The sequence below is a fragment of the Magallana gigas genome, chromosome 5 (assembly GCF_963853765.1).
Source record: "Magallana gigas chromosome 5, xbMagGiga1.1, whole genome shotgun sequence".
Lineage (NCBI taxonomy): Eukaryota > Metazoa > Mollusca > Bivalvia > Ostreida > Ostreidae > Magallana > Magallana gigas.
In genome coordinates this window covers 47672362-47695276 of record NC_088857.1, presented here as the reverse complement: position 1 = coordinate 47695276, position 22915 = coordinate 47672362, and the positions used below count along the sequence as shown (strand labels likewise).

The 22915-nt window shown below is 32.6% G+C and overlaps 2 protein-coding genes across 2 annotated transcripts in view; one reads left to right on the top strand and one right to left on the bottom strand.

Annotated features, from left to right (window-relative positions):
• Window positions 1-1970: 1970 nt before the first annotated feature.
• On the bottom strand, window positions 1971-20509 carry LOC105334238 (homeobox protein dve-1). Its single transcript, XM_011437607.4, has 6 exons — window positions 20104-20509; window positions 18782-18899; window positions 10826-11023; window positions 10573-10699; window positions 9444-9549; window positions 1971-7097 (listed from the first exon to the last, which is right to left on the bottom strand). The coding sequence occupies exons 1-6, from the start codon at window positions 20182-20184 to the stop codon at window positions 5322-5324; spliced, it is 2406 nt and encodes an 801-aa protein (XP_011435909.3). The 5' UTR covers window positions 20185-20509; the 3' UTR covers window positions 1971-5321.
• Window positions 20510-20748: 239 nt separating this feature from the next.
• Window positions 20749-22915, top strand: part of LOC105323145 (transmembrane 9 superfamily member 1) — a 31888-nt gene continuing 29721 nt past the window's right edge. The window contains exon 1 of the mRNA XM_034453521.2: window positions 20749-21020. Within this exon, the coding sequence (XP_034309412.1) occupies window positions 20928-21020 (93 nt within the window). The 5' untranslated portion in view covers window positions 20749-20927. The remainder of the gene's footprint in view (window positions 21021-22915) is intronic.

The following is a 22915-nucleotide window of genomic DNA, read 5'->3' as shown; positions in this document are numbered from 1 at the left end:
CCTACCGGTATATATTTCTATGAAAAGCAATGAACTCTTCTTGGGGCCCCCAAATGGTCCCGGGTTAAGGTCTGAATAATTTACAATTTATACTATCTGAGAATGCCTGCATAGTAATCTCACAGTTTGTGGTATTAATGTTTTTAAAAAGAAGATTTTTGATAACTTTTCCCATATATTCCCTATGTTCTTTGTTAAACTTTGAATTCCTCTTCCGGTACGAGGGTCACGGTTTTAACAACTTCAAATATATACTACTGTGGTTTCATCAATATTTGTTGAAGACCAATTTTCATGGATTTCATTGTAAAGTTGATCCATGAAATTAAATATTCATTGAAGTGCATTGCAAATACCATATTGTGTAGATAGGATCATTGCCAACAAATTTACATATCCTTGATTTTCACTTAATCCACGAAAATTGATACCCTTCAATATAAATGAAACCACAGTATATTAGGATGCTTGCTTAGTAATCTTACACATTGTGTCATTGTAGTTCGATCTTGAAAAGAATTTTAAACATTATCCCTATTTAATTCTATGTTGAACTTTGTCTTTTATTTTTAACAATTTAAAACCCCCTTTACATAAATATACTTTGCACTATTTCTAGGGAAGTAAAAATGTGTAAAAGTTTATAGACAGATAGATAGACAGACAAATGGATGGACCCTGAACAACAGGTGATCAGAAAAGCTCACTTGAACCTTCTGTTCAGTTGAGCCTAAAAAATAAAGTTTTAAAAAATCATCATTGGTTTCCATGGTAACATTTTTTACATTTTAAACTTAGTTTGAAATTTGACCACATAGTTAAATTTATATTTTATATAAAAACTTACATAAGCAGCGATTATTTCCTCTACAGTAAAATACTGTTAAAGCTAACAAGCTTATAATGAATTGACACTTACAGCTACCGTAAATGATTTTCATTTACCGTGACTTTAATATAATGTAAACTAGACGGATATATCGAATTACTCTTATAACAGGGAAATCACTTGTCTCTGGCACTTGGATACAGGTGTTTTTCACTGTATTTATGCTTTGAAGTCGATAAAATTTTCAATTTTTTTTTATTTTTAGTCTCCGTTACTAAAGCATCAGTTGCCCTTTTTTTTGCCAGTTTGCTTCTTCTTACATCAATAGGTATCATTGTATGCAATATAAAAAAAAAATTGGTGACTATGCATGCCAAAAACCCTTTATAAATGTTGGTTTTTAACTAGAACTAATCCAATACATCTAATTGCAAGAAAACATTTCAATTTTAGGCCCCTAAACTGTTTATTTGTCTCTTTAGGCCAATCATTTTGTCAGGTAGTTCAATATTTTTAGCTGTTTATGCGGAATTTTTCTCCATATGATTGATTCATGTTTATCTACCACTGAAGTTACAAGTAGCTACATTCCAATTAAGGTAAAAAACCATTCAGTTGTTTCAACCAAGTTAAAAATATTAAAAACTTAACTTAAATAAGGGTTAAAATTCATAAAAAACTTATTCAAGAGAGAGTGAGCAAAATATGAGTTTAAGGGTCCTTGGCACCCCATTTCTTTTACTTCTTATGACAGTATATAGTGATTTCAACCCATTTTGAAACTGTTTATATCAATTTGGTTGTGGAACTCTGTAGTGCAATTGGTATAGCTATAGGCAACTGACCCACAGGTCCCGAGTTAGAATACAGCAGGGCTTTTGTTTTATATCTACCACCTCTGTACAATATAATATTTATTGTATAGAGGTGGTAGATATAAAAACTTAAAAACACTTCGTGACAGGCCCCTGTGCCCTAAATTAATTTTTTTTCTGTCATTTTCAAGTAGAATGCATGCTAGAATTCATATCTCTAGTTAATAAAGAAGTTAGGACTTGTATGCTTAACTTTTCTGAAAGGTGTGGAGAACCCTTAAAAACAAAGGTACGAACACCTGAAAGATGAAATCTGAACAAATGCGCAAGTTCTGACGATCATATTTTTATTGCATATATCTGACATAACAACAAAATTTTTTGGCTTCTTATTTTTTTGTATAAAGTTCCTGATGATGAAATGCAAAGGCAACTATTGTTGAGAACAAAAGATTTAATCTCAGTGCATAATTAACAAGTTTTCTAAAAAATTCTGCACTTTTGTTCGTTTCTGCGTTCTGGCCAGATTGAACCACATAAAATGCAAAAATAAGATCACATGTCGGGATATACAAAAAGTTACACCTGATTCTTAAAGAGATAAAAACCGTCTACCTGTCAATAGTCACAGAGTTACTCATAAAAGGAAAAAATAGTCATAATATTTAATAATAATAATGTCTCTATAAATTATAGAGTCAACAAAAAAGACAATATTCTAAGACATCTGAACTACACAAAAAAAAAGGCAAAAAGAAAAAAAAAACAGCTAACAAGAGAAAAACTACAGACAACCACCAAAGATGTACATTTCGCGTGGGTCCATTACCCACAATTCATTTCCCAAAATTAAAAAAAATATGAACACATTCCTGCTAAAAAGGAAGTCAATTAAGAAAAAAAAAGTTGAGTAGAACAAAACCATAAAAAGTAAACAGTTCATCTATTGCCCATAACCCTTTAAAACTAGCTTTGACAAGACTTCAATATTTCTCTATCATTTGTTTGTTTATCTCAGCACTATAAAAAGGAGGTGAGATGCGGTAGATTAAAATCAGTAAAGCTTAAAATAAAAAAAGAAAACCACATAGATTCGGTAGGAGGAGAAGACTAACATGACCACTGGCCTAATAAATATTCAATTGAATACATAATAAATTACTTAGGTGCCTGCTGAAACAGAGCTATTCGGTAGACTTGAGTAAGTCATATACAATAAATAGTTTGATTGATAAAAAACAGGTTATATAACTGATTATAGCACTTGAAGTAAACCTTAACAAACATGTTATGTTTCAAGACATTAATTAAAAATACTGACTTCACATATCCAAAACTGCTATGTTTTTTTCCAGTTCATGGCTAATATCTAAATTATCATGTAAAAATAAATTCACCGACAATAAATCTCAATATATAACTCTGTTTAAAAATTTTTCAATGGAATGTAAAGTGTCTATTTTTTGTTGTTGTTTTAAACCAAAACGGTTTTTTTATTCACCAATTTCTGTCGCACTTGAAAAACTGGTATCGTGGTGAGAGGAGCACAGAGAATTTGAATTCACTGCTGTCAAAGAAATAGATGACTTGTTTGGATACTCAACAAGTCAAGAAAATACCGCTTGAGCAGAACTATAATGGGGAATAATTCAAAAGAGTCTCGGTTCATCAACCATAGTTTCTGATTTCAGTCCTTTTTATTCATATGACTTTATAAACCAATCATAGAAAAAAAAAATAGTTATCTTACATGATTTCATAATAAAAAGCAATAACCTAGGGTTAATTTTCATTAAAAACAATCTCAATTCTTGAGGTATCTATGAGCATTAAGAAATATTAGGAGCAACATTTGCCTCTACAACTTGAAAAAAGTTTGAGATTATAATCAGCCCTTAATCAGATAAAATAAAATCATTGTGATTTTTATAAAACATATATATAAAAAAAATTCAGAAGGAAAATGCTTGTTATGGGTACAAAGAATACATAGATCTAAACACTAGAAAAAGCAGGATAACTGGAGCCTAAAAGTGAAAGTAGTACAGATGAATTTAAGTCATCTGGCGTCTGTGTGATGCAACAGAAATCATGCAAACAGTAAGCTCTTCAAATTTAAGTACAATTGTTTTCTTCTACCATTATATTCAATCATGATTCAGTATAATTTTGGGAAAACTGACTTCAAATATAATTTGTTTATTAAATTTACACTGAACTCCCTCTTAAACTTAAAGAAATCTATTCATGATAGATTAAAAAAATTAAAAATTGTCTTACAGAAGTTGCAATTTTTATAAAGACCAGCTAGAGATCACCCAGAAATTGCAAAAATTAAAAAAAATTATCACTTTACCGACTTCGACAAACTTAACAAAGCATACAAACTAAATCATGATTGAATATAAGGAATCAAAATATTAATGATCAAATATACATATATGTTTTATTAGCAGACAAAAACTGTCTTTGTTATCAATAGATGGTTGTAGAAATAATTTCTATAGTTATGAATCAAAGGTTTAGAGATTTCCAAACAGTCCAAAATTCTATCACGAAGAAGAAAAATAAAAATAATCAGGAGATAGAGAGAGCTGTTAAAAATATATTACCCTCCTGTGGAGCAACCAGAATGTGGTTTTGTCATGTGGAATGTAAATTAAACAGAAGTATCAGATATCCAGTTTTTCTGTACCTTGTTAGTTTATAACCAAGAAGTTGCATTTCTAGGTACAGAGAGAGCTCATAGCCCTGTTATACATGTAGCATTGACCCTGCATCCACCTAATTAACCAGTACCCCTTTGGTCATTAAAAAAAAAATAACACTAAAACAATTTGAAATAAAATGAGCTAGAGTGTACTTAAGCTGAAATTAGATTTCAAACTTTACATGGAGTAGCGCTATTATTTCAAGAAAAATATCTTGGAAAACAATCTTTTAAGTAGATAAATAATTTTTGTTTCTTTTGTACAATTCTTAATAAAAGAAATATTATTCCCTTTGATTCGTAAAAGCATCTTATGCAATTTTTATAAAAATGTCAGCAATTGCATTAATGGGCAGTGATGTTATGACAACTAGGTTCCAACGGCGGATGAATGTATGAACAATGTTAAAACATGTATCAGAAATTGTTTCTTAAAATAGCACCTTCAACCACATAGAACAATATGTAAACTACGTATATTAAAAAGTTAATCAATTGCAAAGGGGAAAAGTTCTAGTAAATAACAAAAATGTGACTAACTTTGGGCCTATAGAACCCAATGTGAACATCTAACCAAACATAATTATGCGGTAGTTTCATGAGAATTGCCAGTAGCCCCCGACTGTAAACAACACGTTAATAAATATGGGGTGTAACAATAATATCTTAAACACATCCACTGGAGATAAAAACACACAACCTGACATTTCAAGATGACAATGACATATCATTTTTCTCTTACCCCAGAGTGCGTACCTGAACAGGCAGAGCTCTCACCTCAGGTAAAAGTAACCTACTGACCTAACACTCAAAATTCTGATACAATTTTTTATAACAAAAACTTGTTACATATCAGAAATTCCTATTAATAACAAGTACTTTGAGATACATAGAAACAAGTGTACCAAAACAATATTCAATGTGTAGACCTTCAAATGAAGTTAAATAATGCACAAACAAATTTCTGTTAACATTTCTCCATCCTATACTCCATCCCATGTAAATCTACAGAGGACACCCTCATTCTCTTCACTTTTGCCCGGTGGTTCTTGAACCACAGCTGTACATTTTTGGCTTCTAGCTTTGGGAACTTTTGGCGGTATTCAGATTTATTCAGCTCTTCACAGTACTTATCAATCATATAGGATGAAGGGTGGGTGTCCTCTGCAAACCATTTCTCCAACTTGGGTATCTCAGACATTGGGTCTATGAAGACTCGAGTTCGTCGCTTGCGATGAGAAGAACTGAGGCTGCCGGACTTGATGTGATGATCGGTAGGAGATTCGTCACTGGACATAGCTTGAGAGTTCTGCTGTTGCTGGTATCTTGTTGTTTGCTGTAAAAAATGACTATTCATGGGGAAATAAGTCATGGCCAATGGATGGGGGAAATGGGGAATGTGGAGAGGATGATGTAATCCTGCTGCACCGTGCTGTTGCTGCAGTCGTGAGAGAGCGTTTGCATTGTAACTGCCCATGTGGGCCTCCCTTATAAAGGTTCCATCTTTGGCTTCATGACTAGATTCTGATCCTGCGTAGGACTGGCTATCATCCATATCGGATTCCAGATCATTGTCATCATCAGATCCTGAGTGAAAAACCTCCGAATTGCCATTGCTGGAGCGGCTGGAGTGGTTGGGATAATCTTGTGATGAGGACCTCTGCTTCTCAGTGTTGTACCTGTTCAGCGAGTCAGCCTTTCCATTGGAGTTTTCCTTCTCCTGCTCATCATCTGATGAATTCTTTCTTTTCTTGTTGTTGTTTGCTGTGTCCAAAATGTCTTTTTTCACTTGACTAGATTTATGAGAATTTGACAAGTCACATGGTTCCCTGGGTTCTTCGTCGGCATCCTGACCGTTCTTATACTGGCTGTACTGATGAGGCAGAACATACACAGCATTTCTGTTGGGTAGGTATGGAGTATCGCCAGTATCAGAAGTCTTTTCACCATCAGATGGTGAAGAACTTTCCTTTTTAATGGATACTGTATGCCCCTCTTTGTCTCCTTCATCATCATCTGATTTGTCCAGGTCTGTATCTGCACTTTTTGATTCTGTTCTTTCTCCTTCAACTTTACTCGTCCGTTCTGCTTCATCCTCTTTTTTCATGCCATTCATCCTTGCCCTTTGACCTGCCTGAGAAAGGTCACATGGCTCTTTAAGAGTATCTCCTAAAATATCATGAGAACCATAGATACCCTGAAATGGGTAAGGCAACATGTATGGAAGGCCCCTGGTACCCATAAAACAGCCATTCTCTTGAGTATTAGTACTCTCGTCATTAATTTCATCCCCTTCAAATGAGGTGTCACCATCAAAGCACTTGGATGCTCTTCTGTGCGCAGCTCTAGCATTCTTAAACCAGTATATGATGTTGGTCAGATCCAGAGGCCTTCGTCCTTTTCTAGAGTCAAGAGAATTTAACTCCTCTAGGTATTTTATCATCACCTCTCTAGGAGGGTGCTGATTCTCAGCAAACCACTTCTGCAACCGTGGAATTTCATGCTCGGGGTCAAACGACGTTCTCATTCTGGTTTTGCCATGCAGGGGAGCATGGTTTGTGGAGTAACTTTGCTGTTCCCTCTGGGGTGAGGCTGGGAGCTTCTCTGGGGTAGAGGTGTTCGAATGCCTTGCCTCCTCACTGTGCTGTTTATGCAGGTCTTGATACCATTTGTCAAATGATTTTCTGATTTCTAGGGGCAAATTAGAAAAGCTGTCCCCTTTGCTCAAAGATGTTAAGAGATCCTGCAAAATATAAAATGAAAATATATTTTCATTAAATAATTTTTAGCAATCATTATGAATCTAATTTCTTGAAGAAAATAATCATAAATCCATAGCAACAGAAAGGTGGGGACAACTTCAAAATTCTTTTTTCCGCTTAAGAAACACAATATTTTACACCAAGGATAACACTTTGAAAAAGTGGTATATTTGTTTTGAAAACTTCTTTGTAAAGCTATCGGTATTGATAATACAGTTGTAGAGTTATATAAATAAATGAAGTATTTTTCAATGGCAATATATGTATTCAGTAATTTAATCTGCAGTCTTAAACAATGATCATTACTGCATGTGAACAATTTCACAATTTGGAGTTATTTCCTCAAATTTGAGATTATTTCATGGGTTTATTAGTTCCTATACATTATGATAAAAAGAATTCCTTCCTATTGTAGGAACACAAATCAGTTATCTACACACTAACTCAGTCATAACTTTTCATATTTCAACTTTCAGTGGCTGATTTATATCATATTTTAATATATAAAAATATGAGTTTGTAGACCAAGTTATAGGTGTTACTAAGTATCTGACCGGGAATTAACACTGATCCCAGGTGTTTAATTATTTACCGATACTATTTGCAGAAATCTTGGTTACTTTCACATTACCCTCATATTATCAGATCCATAACCTTTAAAGTATTTAATAAACAGCTGTTATTTATAAGTACGTTATAAAGGTCTCATCTGTAATCATCTACGAGTATTTAAAATTATCATGAAATAAATCTTCATCAAGAAAAATGAAAGAATCTTTAAAATCAGCTTTAATAACTGGTTTATTTATTCATTAGAAAAATAAAACCCACTCTTAAAACACTTGAATGATCATATTTAACTTTATTTCTCATTCAGTGGATTCTGCTGGACATTTGAGAATGACATTTTAACAGCCCAGTACATCACCATTAAGCCTGTAGTATACAGACAGAGTGAGCTGTTACTGCTATAATGACCAGGTCAAGTTACATTTGCTTTTTTAAATACAGAATGCTCCTATCACACAGGTGAGAAAAAACGGAATACACTTTATAATGAGCTTGGATACATTTTATAATGAAGCCGTAGAAGGATCCCTCCTCCATTATGTTCAGACTTTATATAAACCTGGCCCTGTCTGCTTCTACTATTTTATCACAGTAGAAGTTTACAATCACTGGTGAATATTTAATGTCTCACTTTACCCCTTAATCAGAGTGGTGTATCTCCTGTTTTATTTTTGTTCAGTACTTTTTTTTGGAATGCTTCTGCTAAATTAATGATAATATAAGGGGAAATAAATATTTTTTTGATATAATCTTGACAAAAAAACCCCGCTAGAAACTACATTAAGATTTGAGGATATGCTAATAAGAGTGCTTAATACCTTTATTTCCTATAAATGTATTAATATGAATGTAGCACATGGACACATGGGCCATTTTTGTATTTGAATCGCTGATGCATGGTTTATCAAATATGTCAAATGCTGTTATTGTCAAATATCCACATAAGTGATAAGATCTAGCTCCTGCCATAAAAAATATTCACTTATACATTTATGGACTTCAGTTCCAACTACAACACATCATGACAAGGTCTAAAATTTCTTGTTGCAGGTGCCAAATGGCAGATAAAAATATAGGCTTCTGCATGCTTTTTTTGAAATAACTTCATGGTCAAAAATAAATCTTAAAATTTAAGATCTATAAAATCAATTTGCCCCCTAACAACTGAATACCAATTCAGCTAGCTATAAGAAACAAGGTTAAAAACAAAAGACAGGAGATCACGGCCATTTAAGGACATCTGAGTGACAGGTTTATACTGGATATGTAATTATTGATACAGTTCATTGGGTAGTATCTTAATACATGTATTCTTATTTAATTTTAACTTCTGTTTTTTAAAAAATATAAGGATTTGATCAAATAACCCTGATTTGATTTCCTATTCAATGTGCTTTAAATAATATGGAAGACAAGCTTTGCTTATTGTGTAGATCATTCAGTTCAGGTTTGACTTCAACTAGTTAGGAATAAGAGAATCCAATAACAGAAGGCAATACAATATACTCACATATAAAACCCCTTCTGTTGCTAACAAAACAAACCAACCCAACCTCTTTAATTTTAATTATCTTGTCTGTATATACAATGTTCATCACAAATTAAAATGACAAACCATCTAGGGGCTGTGGCACTAATTTAAAACAACTGCTTTAAACTCCTGCAGAGAAAGTATAAAAACTAGCAGCTTTATTCATCCTCTTAGATTACTCCAGGCACAGCACTACCTGTCGCATAACAACATCTCCCTCACTCACCTTTTCAATCGGACAACCAGAGCTCATGAGGAGGCCTTGCGACTGAGTCAACAGAAGCTGGAGTAGTTTCCCTTTGATTTCATCGGTGGAGCTGAGTTTGGTACTACTGTAAAGAAGGAAAGTGAGAGTGGCAAGAAATGAAAGCGAGACTTTCAACGCAGCTCTCCAGAACATCGTCACAGTGATAAGGTACCGAAAAATGCTTCCAAAAGTTTTTGTGTTTTAAAGAGTATAGAATAAAAAAAAAAGAAAATAACCAAAAGAAAAAAATGTAAAGCTACATGTTCTTAAAATAACCACACTGTAAACAATGCTCACACAATAGTTGCCTTTGCTTTTTTGATATATAAAATATATTATACATAATGTTACCAGTAAATAAGGTAATATTTAAACATCATTAAAATATGATATGCAGTTTAAGAAAACCGTACAGAGCAATTTTTTTCACTTTATAAATAATGCCACCTCCTTATATATTACAGTATTATCATTTGTATATTCTATCATTTGTTGTTTTTACATGTAATACCTTGTGAATCACTTTGAATATGCATACTGAGAGGGTCACACACTTTTTGTATAAACTCTCTTTTTTAATCTGTTTACTTTCTTCCATTAATACATGTACAGTATATGGTAATGAAAGCCAACTGTCTACTGCAGTTTATCTTGTAACGATTATAGTGCAAGAGTACTGGTACATCTTGCAGTATATCTTCTCAGGCAGTTGTACTTTTATTGCTTCATCAAATCAGTGTTGCATAGCTTTTAATCTCCTTATTTCATCAGATTTACACTCTACATAGACGATTGAAATCTAATATAGTTGAAGAAGATGCTTTTAGAGTTATAAATGTGTGTCTACAAAAATCATCAAAGTACATAAAGACACAGTGAGTCTTAGCCCATATCTGATCAGGTTTTATTATTTTTTTTTTATGACAGAAAATAAACGATAACAAAAGGAATTTGTTGAAATGATAAGTTTCAAATAATGTTCCTAAAATTTCATGTGTATATATGCGCAATATATTTCCTGGAATCAAGTGAATAGAAAGGTTCACTCTCATGGCCTGACAGACGTCCATTTTTGTCTGTTTTTTTGGTCTCAGACAGACAAACTTACCTGCAGAGTCTGATCCTCAGTTTGGCTGTCTGTGTGAGGTCACCCAGAATGTCCTCAATTGTTGACTTACTGTCTTCAGTAATGGTTTCAAAACTGAGTGGCTTCCAGTTCTTGATCTGAATGGCACCTAGATTGAACGATTCAATTACATGGTTCTTGAAATAACTAATCTATTCAGAAATAATTAACAATGTCATTATTGTGCATATTTCTTATTTAAAATGAATTGTGGAAATGTGAAATTAATCAAAACCTTTTGCGTTCATGGCTTCATTGGCGTTGTATCCAAGTTTGACGAGTGCTGTTCGTAAAAGCTCCGAGAACAGGGTTGTACATGGCAATATAGCATACGTATCCAACTCCACATTGTAGGTGGCAGTGTTGTCAGGTTCAAAGGTCAAAGGTCCATTTGTTTGCTCAATCACACAATGGATGGGCAAAGATTTAACTCCTAAGATTTGAAAAAAAAGTTTGAATTTAACATAAATTGGTATATAAAATGTAATACATTTGAGGGAAAAAAAACCCCCCATATAACTGAAGGGAAAAGATTTGTTTCAGTTTATCAACCATATGAAAGTCGCACTTCTCTCATTTTCTTGTATACCCCTTACATTTATACTACTGCTCTGAAGATCAGTGAAGCACGATTATACTAATGGTTGATAAAATGTTCATAGAATGGAGGATCAACAAAAATCTCAACATATTTCAAGAGCTCCGAACCTTGCTACTGCTCCTGACATGAGCTTGAGTAGACAACTCAGTTTTTTTTAAAAAACTTCTTATAAATTCATTCTTCACTCAAGAGGTATACATATTCCTAACTCGTCATCTAAATATTCTATTTTATCGAAAAGTAAAACAGATATCAAATCCGTAAGCTTGGTGCAAATTAATCCCGTGATCGTAATTTTAAACACTTTGAGCTTATTTACTTTCTCTCTGTGTCGAGCATTTATAAAATTTAAAGTCGTCATTCAAAGAAGTCGGACAAAGATCATCCTTATAAGCACGGAGGAAATTATCTTAAATCCGTCCAGAGATTTTTCAATTTAACTGAAAGGGATAAATCCTCTTTAAAACCTCTAAAAATTTAAAATCCAGTTTTATTACAAAAGTAAATAAATTTAGGTCCTTATCCTCTCTGAAATACCAAGACTATTCTACCTCCCAGAAACTTCCTCTCTAATCTGCAAACAGGATAAGCCCCCATCAGAAATCCTTAGCAATAAAATTCTTTTCAGATAAATAATGAAATAATTCCAAAAACCACCCAATCTTTGCCCCAAAGCATGAATTTCCCAACATAAATTCTTCATTGTCTTCCTTAAGGAATCTTTTAGTGTTTTTTTTTTTCATTTTACAAAAATGTTCATGTCTTCCGATAAAAAGAATAAAATTCATAAAACATATATCACAATCTTTTTTGATAGGAAAGTATTGTAGTCAGTTCTTGAAATCATTCTATTTTATTTCTTACACTTTTTGACCAGCTGCGTTTTGATTTTTAATTTTTTTTTCAAGCAAGGATGAAACTTAAGTCAAAAAATATGGAGTTCTACACACTGCACTATAAATAACAAATATATAGTAACCCAAACTTTGCTCTTTTGGGTTACTGGGTAATATTCTCATGTGGTATTTCCAGGATGAAGAAAAAACATCCTTCTATCTTTTCCATTTAGCTTTTCCAGTTTAATAATATACCAAAACCCAAAACGAACATTGCAACTTTCATCAACTTTATGTGTGAAGGAAGAGAGAGAGAGAGAGAGAGAGAGAGAGAGAGAGAGAGAGAGAGAGAGAGAGAGAGAGAGAGAGAGACTGTCAGAGACAAAGTCTGTGCTACATGTAGTAATTACTCGGTGGGGTGAACTCCATCACCTTACCACTGATTACATTTAATCAGCTTTGTTTAAGCTAGGGTGATGACAGATGGTCCAGGGTCTTAATCCGCCCAGAGACACAAATCTATAACACCTTGTCACCATCACCTACGAAAGGCCTGGTGGTCATTATTCTGTTAAAGCTTGTCAGGTACCAATTGGTCAATCTGCAGTCTTCATTGACCTAATCCATTAAACACTTCTGGAGACAATGATTTTTAAAAATATATATCAAAAACCAGCAGATAATTGGAAAAATATTCTTTCATTTGTTGTATGGTACATTTACAGTCAGTACAGGTATTTATGTACATGCATAAAATGATTCTTTTGCTTTTTAGGCAAACAGAAAACCCCCCCAAAAAAACCCTTGAACTTATACAGGCCACAGCTCTGGACAAGAAGGAAAATGAAGATGCAAAAAAAAAAATATGGAGAAGGAATTAATACAAAGCGGATTAGGCCCAGCCTTTTTGGGGTTTGCTTTCTGTGCAAAAGGAGAAGACATCCCTCTAATTCCATTTTAACACTTCATATGTTCAGAGGACAGACTTAAGTAAAGCGATAAGGCAGATGCATGGTCGTTTAATCCGTCTATCCCCAGATTCATCCTCTTATGAGCAGCTGCTTTTGTGTCAGATTTGAATTAAAAGGGAAAAAAGTGAAAATAACAATCTCTCCTCTTTATGTCTCTCAGTGTCAAAGCTGGATCAGGCCATTTTAATTCCCTGACAGTTGTGATGGATTGCTGCTGTTGAGCAGTATCTCTGATCCTAATCTGCAGATTTTTGTACCTGAAAATCGGAGCATTTCCCCAACAGTTGTCATCTCCAAGTACTTCATACTAATCTTCACAATCCATCTGATATCAACAACATTATAAATGGCAAAACCAGAACATGCTCTTATATGCATTAACTGAAGGGAAAGAATTAAAAATGTTTAAAAAATATACTAGGGGTGCGATAAAAAAAATTGACCAGTTAAAAAAAAAAAATAAAGGAATCTTTTATTCATTTATTAGATTACTCTGAACTATAGCTGAGAGAGAGAGAGAGAGAGAGAGAGAGAGAGAGAGAGAGAGAGAGAGAGAGAGTCTAATTCTGAGTATTCTATTTTTGAGTGGCTTGTTGAAAACAAATATCCTGTCCTGGAACTTTAGAGCTGGATGACTATACAGCTTATTTCCTCATCTGTTTTAAATGAAATTATTTCAGTTGCACAACAACTTCCATAGGACAGATCTAACAGCAGAAATGACTGGCTACTTATATATTCCTGTGATGGTTATGATTACGATAATTTCAGAGCAGTGGGTGTCTTCACTTAACTTAGGCTTGAGATCTCTTTGAATCCGAAGAAACTGTCAAAAGTTGGGGGCTTATCATCAGTAATTAACAGCCAAACTTAAATCTCACAATTACATCAGGGGGAGAAAAAATAAAAGATCTGAGGGACAAACTTGTTGATGAAGTTGGCAAAATTACACAAATTCAAATAATCATAAGACCCAATGTTTTAGAGAAAATCTTGAATTATGTTATAACTTACATTAAGATTATTGAAATGATATTGCATTTGAACAGATCAAGACAAGGTTTTCATTAATTTCTAAATGACTGGTATAAAACTGACAGAACCACAAGATGATATCAAAAGAAACACATTTGGTTTGAGATTAAAACTTAGTAATTCACATCTTGAAGACTTTTGTATTTGGCTTAAGCAATCACATTTTCTTCAAAGATACTGCCAAATATATTCCAATATTATCTGCATTAAAACCAAATCTTCCAGAAGTTCACAGCTGTCCTGAATTTACCTATCGGCTCTACCTTAATTCTTCTAATTCCTGAGATTACACACACTTGTGATATTGTTTTACACTTGCACTACCAGCATACATCCTATTTTATGATCTCTTACATAATATTCATCTTTAGTTTTTATGTTTTTTTTTTTTTTTTTTTGCTTTGGAGAATGACTAAGTTCAAGTTTCTTTTCATTTCATTGAGGTTTTCCTGTAAACATATGCACTCTTAATCATAAAGTTAGAATTTAAAAAAAAAACAACATGAAAATATGATAGTAAATGAAACAGTAAGAAAGTATTTAAAGAAATCAAATGTTTTTAAATTATTTAAAATAAGTGTTGTATGAAAGTTTTATACTTGCTTGCAATTATTCAGATTAAGTTAATGTCTCTTCATTTTCATAACCTTTATTATATTAAGTTAATTATCACTCTACAAATTCAAGATCTAATTAAACCACATGTGCTTATGTGTCTTTACAAATGATCTGGCTCCTAATTATAAGGCAGACAAAAAACTGTAGGTAATAAAAAGAAAATAATCCCATATTAAACAGCTAGAAAAATTTTGCAATATATCTTGCAGTATATAAATCATTTGCAATTTGAATAGAAAAAATGACTATATAATCTTCAATTCATTTCCTTGAGTGGCTTTTTCAGTTTATCACATCATAAAAAACCACAAGAGAACAAATTGATTAATAAAAACCACCTACACCTGAACAACACCAAAAAGAAATTAAACTGTTTAGTATCGTGATTGTTTCCTTATTCGCAGTTTTGTCAAGATTTTTTTTTTATCTTAAGATGGGAAGATAGAGTTAGAGCCCACCAATGGTCGATGTGCAGAAGTACATGTATATACATTTAGATGGGCAGTGCAGATATGTCACGTACATATATAACCCTTAATTTAGAAGAAAAAATAAATTACTCCGAATCTATGAGGTTTGGCATACAATCTGGTTATCATTATCAGTAAATAAATCAATATATATTTCTGATATATACCAAATTTAAAGCTGTAACAAATAGAACTGGACTTGACATTAGACATTTAAGTTCAATTTCATCAGTTTTTACTTGATTTCAAATGCATCTTATATTCATGGTTATTTAAAAAAAAATTGTCATTTGAAGCGTGCTTTCATAGTCTGATCACTTCAATCTCACTGCTAAGTGTTCCGTTCTCGGTGGGACCCGCGGTATTAACTAAATGGAAAATTCAGGTCGGCAGGATTAGAGACAAGAGTGGGAGAATAGAAGATATGTAAACACATAAAGGATAGACACTTAATCCAGGGTCGATTTAATCCCCAGGAATGAATGCCCTGCACACACAAAATCCTAATTTAGACAGTCTTTTCACGATCAGGGTTTAAGGTTGGTTTGTTGATAGTGTTGTCTTCATCTTCTGTTCTTATGAACTTAATCTTCAACTACAGGACATCGAAATTAAAGCCTCTTACCCCAAGTCTTTGACCCCCCCCCCTCTTCCTACCCTCCCCCCCCCCCCCTCTTCCTACCCTCCCTTTATTTCAATTTTAAAAAAAATCATTTCAGATTTTTCTACCTCTTTAGCAAACAGTTCTCTTGTTAAAATAATGCTGTAAAAGATCAAATAAAAAGAGACTGGTACTGCATTTATCTGTGTCTCTAGAAATGGGGATTCACATAATACACCATTATCAAAACATTTTGTCATAAAGCCAATATTTTTATATCCTAAATGCTCTCAGGAGACAGACATATTTAACGTACAATGCCAGATTCTGTCGACACTGTAACAATTGTTTATCAACAGGCAAAGTTATGTTTATTTAACAACATGGGATAAACTCCTTTATTATGCAGGTAAAGAAATTCAAAATCCACAATGTTCAAATCCAATGAAAAGCAGAATGGATCCTTGTTTGCCAACGGAGGCCATAATTACACGTTGACTCCCCAAGTGTTACAGTTTAATCTCAAATCCATCAGAAGTTAGCGCTTACCAGACAATCATTCATTTCATACCAACACTACATAATCAATGTAATTATACTTTAATGTCCTTGGAAGTCAACAGAATTTTTCTTTTTAATTTTGATTTTTAAAAACCTAAAGGAGTGACACAATGTTTGAGTTTCATATCTAAAAAAGAAAATCAATTCTCAACCCCTTCTTTTAATCAGCATTAAGAAAATGATTGCCCAAATCAACACAGACTATTTTCCTCCTCTACCGAAACATTCTTTTCTCAGTGATCAAACAGATAAATGATATAAAAGTCCCAAAGATATCTAGGATTTTCTTGTAATTGCGAAAAAAGATGACATTAGGAAAAATCATACCTAAGAACTTGTCTGATAAAATACAATTTGAATACGGTAATAATCTAACAATTTTCTCCACTTGTGGGTATGCAAACAGATGACTGATCTATCTTTGCCAATGCAAGGCATTGCATTTGAGCAGGGCAAAAATCAGAAAGCTGGCTTAGTCCCTCAATGTCATTTAATTGATCAGACTTTGAGGATTAGGAAATCTCAGGCAAAGATGCCTGCTTCATCTCCCCCAATTAGGGAAGTCTTAAGATTATCCCCGCATATGTAAGATAAGATCGCCGGGCCAAATTGAACATAAATCCCCATTTTATCTGTTCTCAACCACTGTAATATCCCCGGAAAATTACATTTCTCGGCCATTTCTTATTTTGGAGAATGAAAAGGTTTGGATTTTATGAGTGATAAATTATTGATGACAGTTTCCTCTTTACTACAAAAATGTTCAGGAAAGGTCTAGAGAATTACCTGTATGGACTAATGAATGTAAGAGACAAATTCTAATGATGAGAAATTCTCATTCAAAAGTATTACACTGTCGCCAATATCTAGTAACAAAGGGATAAAGATCTGTGCCAGCTCATTAATTTTCATGCTACTAATTCACATCATTAATTAAAATGTAAAATCACTTCTCAAGATAGAAAAATGTCATTGAAAATAATAATTGAAACATCATTAATGTCCATCATGATAAAGTTTCCACCAATCAAGAACTCCTAACAAGATTTCCTACTAAGAAAATTATGTATGCTCCAAGGAGCATTATAGCGGTTGATAGTGACAATTCTCACCAAAAAACTGAGGTAAATCATGCTTTTAATGGACACCATTTCTGATTAAGATGGACTCCAGTCTGCTGTGAGAAAATTTGCTAATCTTTTTGGTAAACATCCAATACCCTAATCTCTTGCCTAACTAACCCACAATAGAAGGATAATCCCATGAAAGTAAATTTTGTTATTTTAAGAGATTAACCATTTAAGAACAGTTAACAGGCTGTTTGTATTTGAAATAATCATATTTAATCTAGTCCTCTTTTCCTGACAGTTAAGTGGATTAAAAGCTATTCCTCATAGCAAGGAAATGTAGCAATCACACGATCTCTTATCTACTTCTAATAGCCTTATAAAATGTGTGTAAATTTTTATTTCAGCTTCACAAGGAATACAAAGCATAGAAAAAAAGATTTAGCACTTGTAAATTTCATGAATGTTCATTTGATAAATAATATTCATCCTAATTTTTTCATTTTTGAATCTTCTACTTGTATAACAAATCCCACATTGAAGAAAAAGAACAAATGCTGGTAACTTAAAATAAATACAAGGTTTGGTTAAAATCTTTTAATATTCTTGCTAAAAAGTCAATGTATATAGAAAACAAAATCATATCTTTTTATATAAATTTCAAGATAAGCAAGACATATACACATAATCATTAATTATGAAAATTTCATACAGTTAATGTATGTTTTGCTTTGTTTTTCAATTTTTAAAAAAAATCAAAATGACTTGCTATGTATTATAATATCCTTCAACTAAAAATTGAAAATCATTCAAAGGAACTATATTACTTATTATTAATCTAAAGAAAAAATGAACATGTACGGTAGTTTATTTGTTTTTATGTAGAAGAAATATGTGTATATAATTCACTTTGTTTTTTCTTATTCTATTTTATGAATTCTTTAAAGCCAGGATAAAATTTGAAATCACTAACATAACACAATCAAAATGATTTCACCTCTAATCCAGTTTTTTGATTGTGATAATTTTTCTTTTTTAAAAAGTAGTTTCTTTTCAAAACAATTACTCTACATGTATTTAATATCATTAAATGACAATAAAAAGTATGAAAGAGACCTTTTTTCAGGTGCATAAATTTTTATTTTTTTTTTTAAATTTTTTTGTCTATTCATAGTTAAGAAATGTATGCATATAAACAAGCAAGTTTTGACCACATCAATTGTTAAAAAATAACAGACAAATATTATACTCTTTTTACTAAGAGATAATTTTATCAATTAAAAAAAATATACCCTCCCCCCCCCCCCAAAAAAAAATAAAATAAAATCTAACTGGCTTTTAAATAATATTTTTTAATATTAATATAGTCAAGCTTCAAATATATGAAGATCTTCACATTTATTTAAAACGAAAAAAAAAAGAAAAACGTACCAGTTGTAGCAGCTGTAGATTGCCCCTGGCCAGGGGAATGGATGTTACTTCTCTTTTTGATTTTCTGCTCCATCTGAATTTGTGAGGGTATATCTTCAGCAAGGGACACCTGAGGAATCTGTTTATAAGAAAACATAAAGATCTAGCATCAAATGCTGCATCAGAAAGTTTTGTCAAAGTGAGTCTGATCAAGATCATCTTTTCTTTTATACTACATGTAATATCCTTAATACAAACTGATAATTATGTAGTTAATGTCACTATCAAGCCCACAGAGACTATAGCCCAATAGATACTATTAGGATTAACAAGTAACTTGTTCATATTGTTTTTCATTACTAACTCCTCCCATATTTGTCCAATCTATCAATACAATTCTATGCTATGACATAGTTGTGATTTAATAATGAACCCTAACTGCTTTTAGGATCTAGAGAAGTTATAAACATCTTTTTGTTTATAATTTGTTTTCTTTCAATTTTTTTAGTATGCCACTGTTAAATAATATAAATGGAAAGTAAGAATTAGAGTTATTAATAAGTAAAAATTTTATTCATCCCTTGTCTAAACAGGGTGGACCAACTGCCCAAATGGGTCGTCCAAATAGCTTGTTTAGAATACAATTTGCCCACAATTGGATACAGTTAACAGTAAAAAAAGGACTGTTTTACTTGGTGTCTAAATCTAAAAATCTGCAAAAATATACACTAAATCCTATAACTTTAGGTAAGACAATTTAAACCTACATTTTGCTTGACTGACCCTTAATGCTAAAATGATTCTACTGTCAAGGAATTAATTTCATACAATTAGGTTGCAGAAAAACAGTTCCTACTTTCCATGTATTCAATTTTAATGTTGATCTGAAGTACTTCTTGCAAAATGAGAATTTAATGGGTTTTTGTTTGTTTGTTGTTGCTGATTTTTGGGGTTTTGTTTTGCATGATGAACTTATCCTTTCTGAGATGTACATGTATACACCAATAGGGCTAATATCCCATTGGGACAATTAGTTCCAACCTGCTGTAAGTGCTGTAATATATGCAACACCAGTTTAGACAATATCAAATTCCAAAGATGACCAATATTATTTACAAAAAAGCTTCTAACGACATTTATCAATATCTAATCAACACCAAAAACTACATATACAATTTATGTACCCAGAAATGCATTGTAAATGTGAAAACCTTGATATCTATTTTTGAAAAGAATATCAATCTCTATTATTACCCTGACACCAAAAATTAGGATTAAAATTCATGATATTTCTAATGTAACAATCCTTTGAGTATTGATATCGTATACAATGAAAGTCTTACCTCGCTTGCATTGACAGCTGTGGGGGTATTCGCCGCCACCCATGCTTCAGCGAAGGTTTCCATTGCTGCATGGAAATCCATCTTATTGATTCGAAAGTTTGGTTGAAGATTTTAAACTCATGAAAACGCCTGAGTACGATACAATATGTTGAAGCATAAGGAGGGCGGATTAACGCTAACAGACGGCATGAGGAAAACTTGAAAATGTTTGAATGAATAAATGAGAAGAGTTTCTAAAAGTCACTATGCATGAAGTGTTGGACAATCGATGATAAAGGTACAACGACACACCCGATGTTTGCGCGCCTAACATTTCAATAACATCCAAATCCCTAACCCTGGCCAGTTAAAGACATCGTTTATCCCTAAGAGGATTAGCAGTCCTTTTCACAAACAATAATATTAACTCCGCGGTACTATATTTTTCTATTTCTATAAAATTCAGCCGCATAAAAGCTTGATCGATACAATTTTACAACTATTTGTATTTCATTAATTAATGATTATATTGATATAAAATTATTTGCTTTATTTATAATTAACCATCAGACTGCGTATGAATACTCTTGTCTAGAAATAAGCCGGAAAAGCTTGGAAAAATGCAATGTCAATGAAACGTTTTAAGGAGAGAACATTTTGCATACATATCGGAAAGCATTAAAACGACTTTGATGTCAATAATGTCCGTAAAATGATAATATACAGTTCTTGTTTAGCAAACACTTGTCTTGGTTGATACTGTTTAGACTTTGATAATTTTTTCTTTTACTTCATCAACACTATTTTCATAGTAATTTAGTAAATATACAGACGCACTTCTTATAATGACAACAACAAACATGGCGGTCAGATTCCTTGTTGTCGTGTTGGCAGTAATATCAACAGCAAATGCAGTGAAATACAAGCAAGGAGAAAAGGTTTGAAATGACATGTGCACCAAAGTGTATTTATATATCCCTTTTTTATACATGCACGACAAATCCCCACCAATTGCTAGTGAAAACACTTGGTTTGCAGATATTTTTTTGAACCATTCTCTCGAATTTTCTCTATAATTCAATCCTCGGCATTTTGTGTAGTTTAAATATAACAAACATACATGTTAATCAATAATATATTTGATTAAGTTATAGCTTGGGCTAATGTAGCATAATAGCTAGCAAAGCAAGCTCCATAGGCTTATATATGAGAAAAAGAAAAAGCTGATTAGATACAAGATCAACACTGAGCAATCCAAGAAAACTTGGGTTTCTGACTTATTGCCCAGAAAGCTTAGTGGCCAAATCAGTACCATGCATAAGCATTCTCCTCAAATTTTGATTGGGGCCCCATTCACATTTCACTTGGCCCCAACGTCAGGACCTCACTATTACTTTACATTTCAATAACTTTTGTGTGTGCCCCGAAATATGTTAATCTGAATTTGTTATTCTTTGAAATTCATGAATTTGTTTTATGTTTAATTCTAAGCTATTTCATAAACTCTCTTCAGCTCCAATTTGCCTTGATTTTGTTAATTGTACATGCACCTCAAAAATTTTGTATATAGAATAGAAAGTTATTTAAAGTATTTGTTATATTTTCGTAATTTACTTATCGTAGTGATGTGTATTGGTAAAGATTTTCCAATACCATACGATACAATATTTTCAGATGCAATATCTGATTTATTGGATTTGCAATTAAGTTTAGCATTTTCAAGAATAAAGAACCATAATAAACCAAAGAGTGGGATTTTTAAAATAACAAAACAAACACTCAGTCTGGCTTTTTGAGTCAATGAAAGTAAAAGAATCATTTAGGTGATTTTACACATTTCACTTTTATATCTGGGACATATATACTGACTAATACAATACTATATATGAATAGCTGCAGGTCTGTAGCGCCTGGTCTGAAAAAAGTTCGGATGGACAACCTGGCAGCTACAGTTCATTATGTGTAAAAAGTTGGATTTATGGTGTACAAAAATTGCGCTAGTTTTGGATTGATTAACCTTACTTCTACAATAATTCTGTACAAATATTTGATTCAAAAAATTATTCAGACATTTTACTTCATGATATCACACTTAACTTGAATGTGATATTCTTTTAAACATCATCACAAGCCTCGTATAGTGAAGTGGTGCAATTTGTTTATATGTAAAAATGGTGACTCTCGATTTTGATGTGAATTTAACATGCTTCTTTTCCAAGGTTGGTTAGAAAGTCTGATGCAAGTAAAGAGACAGTTTCAGTATTAAATTGACTAAAGAATTTTTTCCACAGGGTTTGTGTGTAAATAAGGTTAATCAGTCCAAAATGAGTGCAATTTTTTTGTATGCCTATTGCAGTTTTTGGGAGTTGATTTTAATCAACTCTCCTATGCAGTTACTCTGGCAAACCGAAACTGAAACAGTGTTTGGACCTAAGAGCAAATCATCACTGCTGACAAGAGTTAGTTCTTGAAAATAATAAATTCGATGTAATGTACGCTGAAGCATTTTTTTTAAGGAAAATTATTTATAAATACCTAAGAAATAGTCAGATTTTAAATAGTACGATCAATTTAGAAGTTTTTTGCAGTCGTTTGTATTCCTACGCCAGAGTTCAATATAGTCTCATTCAACCATCGGCTGTCTCCGTACATCTCCGACAAGCAGAGAGTCAGTCTATATTTAGAGGTCGCATCATCAAGCTATCAAGTGACCTGGTATCTCTTACTTGTCGGAGATTAACAGAGACAGCCGAGCATCTGTTTGAACGAGACTTAGAGTTCATTATTGGTTGGATCCATACACTTTTTGAAATATTTTGAACACCGATACATA

What these genes read in the sequence shown, in the direction of transcription:
- LOC105334238 (XM_011437607.4), bottom strand. Translation starts at nt 20,184, where the DNA reads ATGGATTTCCATGCAGCAATGGAAACCTTCGCTGAAGCATGGGTGGCG. An exon ending in ATCTACAGCTGCTACAACTG is followed by an intron (nt 11,024 to 18,781) that starts GTACGTTTTTCT and finishes TTCAAATCTTAG; the next exon opens with GAGTTAAATCTTTGCCCATC. An exon ending in CTGGTTGTCCGATTGAAAAG is followed by an intron (nt 7,098 to 9,443) that starts GTGAGTGAGGGA and finishes TATATTTTGCAG; the next exon opens with GATCTCTTAACATCTTTGAG.